The sequence below is a fragment of the Hibiscus syriacus genome, unplaced genomic scaffold, assembly GCF_006381635.1.
Source record: "Hibiscus syriacus cultivar Baekdansim isolate YM2019G1 unplaced genomic scaffold, ASM638163v2 tig00110214_pilon, whole genome shotgun sequence".
Lineage (NCBI taxonomy): Eukaryota > Viridiplantae > Streptophyta > Magnoliopsida > Malvales > Malvaceae > Hibiscus > Hibiscus syriacus.
In genome coordinates, this window is record NW_024062631.1 from 271264 (window position 1) to 276407 (window position 5144).

Below are 5144 nucleotides of genomic sequence, written 5' to 3' on the forward strand. Positions count from 1 at the left end.
TACACCAAAATTATATCAAATATATAAATTTTAACAAGGGCCGATCTCCCTTGGACCCTAAGGGAACTCCGTCCCTGATGGATCGTATTTGTTGGCCAAGTTCTTCAAGCGAGGATGGAGTAGCGAGCCAAACTTTTTTGTGCAAGTTACCAATCAATTGCAGCTAGTAAGGTCCATGAGACAGTTTATGCTTCGGAAGTCTCTTGTATTCTTCCATAACCATCAAAGTGAAAAAGGAAAGGGAAAAGACATGTAAGAGCTCCATCAGGGATTGAGACTTATTGCTTTGAATTTTGGATTTTTCAACTCGCTTGAACAACTTAGCCTAGAAATATAATCCATGAATGTATCTACAAGTAATGAATCCAGGATTCTAATTCAATGGACAAAATATAATTAACTATAAAATTGAGGGTACAAAATCAAAATAAACTAAAATTAGAATCTATAATTTAAAATTTATCCATATATTTTGTAATAAAAAAATAGAGGGCAATGGCCTCTGAATAGCTTTGTCCCTGGTTATTTTGATTTTAAATTAGACAAAAAAATAATATGTAGTTGATTGATGACAGTATGTTGTCATTAATATAAATATGTCAAAATCAATACATACATGAATATATGTTAGAAAATAACATATTTAATGTGGTACTTATATTTTTAAAATGTTTAATATAATACTTCTATTATGCTAAAAAATTTAATATGGTGTCTATAGTGATAGAATATATAATATAATATTTTATATGCGGAGAAGTATCCAATTTGACAAAAAGAAACATTTCTTTTAATTTCATTTTTATTTTTCACAAAATATTATTATATTTATATGAATTTACTGAAAAAAGTATAATATAATTTTTTAGTTGATTTAACACTTACTAATGGTATTAATCTTAAATACCATAATGATTCTGAAAATAGAAATTTCACATAAACAAGAGATGAGATGCTGGATTCATAATATCCAAATCCAAATGCAGGACAGAAAAGAAAAATATGTTGATTCAGCAATCCTGTTGGACTTTACCAGGCAATGCCATCACCCCCTTTTGAATGTAATGCCAATACATGGCGATAAATACAGGAAAAAAACATTTTTGAGTATTATTTGTCTGTTTCATAATTAATTAATGTTTTTAATTGGTTGGGCTAATAGCCCAGTTGCTTTCTGTCAACAGCAGAAATCTAAAGCAAAGTAGAAAAAACATCCTTAGTCTCCTCCCCTGGGTCGTACCAAAGAATCATGGAACTTTGAAAACAATATTCGGTGTATTGAAAAATAGTGGATTTTTGGATCTGCTAATTCAAAGCAAGTCGATTCGTTCACTTATTGCTTGTGAAATAATTTGGTATTTGGATTGATCGCGGTCGTGATCGTGATCGTGATCTCCTTTGTTTGAATTGATTTGCGTTGTTGAAGGAAGAAGAATAAAAGGGTCAAATCGAATTGCCTGTTTGGGAAAGGGAAAATCAGAAGAAATCATGGCGAGAAGCAGAGATAAAGAAGATGCAGAGAAGTACAGTGACTTGCTGAAACTGGTTCAGATTCTCTCGTTTCTGGTGGTTTTCGTCGCCGGGATTATCATCGGATTAGCCACCAGCGCTCACATAAACACCTATTTCTCTTCCCAAGCGCAGCTGTTCTCGACTTCGACGGTCACTTCTTTTCAAGTCTCCAGCAGCAAAGCCAATTGCAGTCAAACCCGGACTCCATGCCCAGAACCGGACTGTCTTTCCAAGGATGTCTTCCTTCATCCAACGAATTTGACTCATAAACTATCGGATGACGAGTTGTTCTGGAGAGCTTCATTGACGCCATACAAAAAAGAGTACCCGTTTCCCAGATTGCCAAAGGTGGCCTTCATGTTTATCACTAGAGGCCCTTTGCCTTTCATGCCTTTGTGGGAGAGGTTCTTTAAGGACCATGATAAGTATTTCTCCATTTATCTCCATACTCCTCCGGATTATCACCTCAATGCCTCCATAGACTCTCCTTTCCATGGGAGACAGATCCCTAGTCAGGTACCATTTCAATATTGATCAAACACTGATTCATGTTAGATTTGAGCTTTTTTCTGTTTTTTGTACTAACCGTGACATTGGCTAATGGTTGCTTGAAATTTTTGGTAAACATTTTCTGTTCAAAAAACTCTAGCTCTGCTTCATTGAAACTTAGGAAAATGGTCATTTTGTAAATATGAAACTTGGATGCAACTCGGTTCGATATGCTATTTACCTTGTAGATACAATTCAATATTGTTAGAGAACCACAAAGGTATAGGAGATTCAGTTATTGTTGTTAGTAAGAGGTAAGTTGTTTGGGATGAGATGGAGTTTTGATGCTTTTTGGAGTTTGTTGAACTGTAAGCAATGGTTAAATGCCATGCACGATAAAGGTTGAAAGAGTTGTAAGAATTATAAAGCCATTCACATATTCTATGAGGTGTTTGTATTTTTTAGAAGTATTGCAATATACATGTGCTATTCCTTTCCTAGATTTTCGAAGTAGAAGATTTAGGAAGGATTATTTCGATATTATATTCAGATGAATCTGTTTGTTTATTACAAATCCTCCAGAGCCATTTTAAGAGTTTGGATGCTGAAATCTGCTGTGGAATCTGTTGTAAACACTTCATGGTCTTGTCATATGTATAAATAACGAGTTTTGTCTCTCTTCCACCGCTATCCATAAAGAGTTTTTAGATCTCAAGACTTCCAAGTTCAAACCTTCTAGCATAAAGTTCTATCAAATTCTTTAAACCTTTGTCATGAAACAATAAAAATCCTTTTTATTCTTGATGTTCATGGCATTTCATGTTTTTTTTTAAACTTCACTCTCCTATTTTCTAGTCCATTCCCTTTTGTTATTTTATCTTATATCCTTCTCAGCTCAACCCTATTACATCCTTTCATTGCTGAAGCGCATCTTTCTTAATTGCGTTAGCCACGGTGATGCATAAGAAAAGAGTGAAAATCAATGTAGAAATAGCTTTCCTCCCAGAAGGTCATTAAGGAAGGTATAAATAGCTTTGCCGAGCATTACCTGCTCTGACAACTGACATATGACATGAGTGCCTCTTAACCTTCTGTTTTTCTCTTCTTTGGTCCACTTTCTTCAGTTCGACTGCCTCTGTTTTTTCCACGTCTTCGTTTTTTTTAACTACTGATTTTGCCATATTCTTGCTAAGTCATGTTTTTTGTTTCCTCTAGTAGTAGTAGTAGAGAGAGAGAGAGAGATAAGTGGGAAATTCTGCTTTTAGGTCATAACAAATCATTGGTTAAATTGGTTTAATCACTTGGGACGAGTAAAACCACATTTAGGATGAATGTTATTTCTGAATTACATTAACTTGCCATTTGTGATCAGGTATATACATGTATTTGTTTATTTATTTCATGTGTCTATTTTCTTTTTTTCAGCGTGTGGAATGGGGGACTGTTTCACTGGCTGATGCAGAGAGGCGGCTACTAGCCAATGCACTGCTTGATTTCTCAAACGAGCGATTTGTTCTTCTCTCTGAGAGCTGCATTCCAGTCTATAACTTCCCAACTGTCTACAAGTATCTCATCGGTTCTAGCTACAGTTTTGTTGAGTCATACGATGATCCCACCCGCTATGGTCGTGGTCGGTACAACCGCAGGATGCTTCCCCACATTAAGCTCTACCAATGGCGAAAAGGATCACAATGGTTTGAGATGCAACGTTCAGTTGCCACGTACATTGTCTCAGACACCAAATACTACAACCTTTTCAAGAAGTATTGTAAGCCTGCTTGCTATCCAGATGAGCATTACATTCCAACTTTCTTGAATATGTTCCATGGATCAATGAATGCAAATCGGACTGTGACTTGGGTCGATTGGTCAATGGGGGGCCCTCATCCAGCAATGCACGAGGGAGTTAATGTCACGGAGGGTTTTATACAAGCCATAAGGAATAACGGGACACTTTGTGCATATAACGACAAGCTAACATCTGTGTGTTATCTCTTTGCACGAAAGTTTGCTCCTAGTGCATTGGAGCCTTTGCTCAACCTCAGCTCAACTGTGATGAACTTTTGAGAGATTAATCAGGCAATGGTTGAGATTCTCCCTCCCCCTCCCCCTTCATTTTTACAGGTTCTATCCTAGTCATCCAATTTTGATCACTAACTTTGGTTCATATGTACAGATAGGTTCAACCACAATTGTTATGTTGCAAAATTTTGGAGGAAAATAGATCAGCTTTTTTTGTTATTGTAGAAATGATTATTGTCCCCACGATTATAAAATGATTCTGCATTGTTGTTAATTGCAAACAAAATTACAATATCCCAATGTGTTGTTTCCCTTGAAAATATGCCTTCCTTCCTGGATGTCTGGTTTGAGAGCCCCCATTGACATGTCTGAGATTGAAGCATAATCATAAAGCAGTAATGTCAACAAATGTTTCTAACCATAAACCATAAATCTTGAAAATCATCTTACAAGCAGCAGTACAAAATCCAACTGAAATTACATATTCTTGTGGAAATTTTAATGTTTCGAGCTTTTCCAAGGTGAATCGTTTAAATCATTTGAGAAGAGACCACTTGAACCATGCAATAATCTAGTTTGCAAAATCTCAAAATTGCAAGGTTCCAGTGTACAAGCATCTCGTCTGGGAGGTTTCTTCGATCTCTGTTGTCCTTTCACACTATCTTGATGATTTGAGGGTAAAATGTGCAGAAACTTGTTAAGTGGTTAAGTCTACTTGAAACCAGAACCAGATGCAGCGGAGTTTTTCAAAGCCTCTGGGACAAACACAGGAAGTTGGTTTGAGACCGAGTCCCTTTTGAATCTAGATCTCGAGGCAAGTTCAGACCTCCATTTCTTGAGCTTCCCTTGAACCTAACCCTTACATTTCTCAATTATCTCTAACCGGAACACTCAAAAGTGGGCCACCAAAGAAAATAGAGTCTCCGTTACAATAGCTTCTCCGTTTGTTGTGCCGGACCCCTTGCTGCCAAAGATGACTCCTGCGGTGGAAAAACTGCCCTTCTACCTGGGTGCTAGTTTCTCCACTAGAATTTGGCAAGCCTATTTGCATGGATGATCTATTCCGGCATCAGTTGCAGTGATGGGGACAGATACATACTACCAGCTTCTTGATCCCATAC

General features: G+C 36.8%; 1 protein-coding gene across 1 annotated transcript; it reads left to right on the top strand.

Annotated features, from left to right (window-relative positions):
- The first annotated feature begins 1168 nt into the window (after positions 1-1168).
- LOC120113985 (glycosyltransferase BC10-like) lies at positions 1169-4124 on the top strand. Its single transcript, XM_039135031.1, has 2 exons — positions 1169-2028; positions 3427-4124. The coding sequence occupies exons 1-2, from the start codon at positions 1489-1491 to the stop codon at positions 4066-4068; spliced, it is 1182 nt and encodes a 393-aa protein (XP_038990962.1). The 5' UTR covers positions 1169-1488; the 3' UTR covers positions 4069-4124.
- The last annotated feature ends 1020 nt before the right edge of the window (positions 4125-5144 follow it).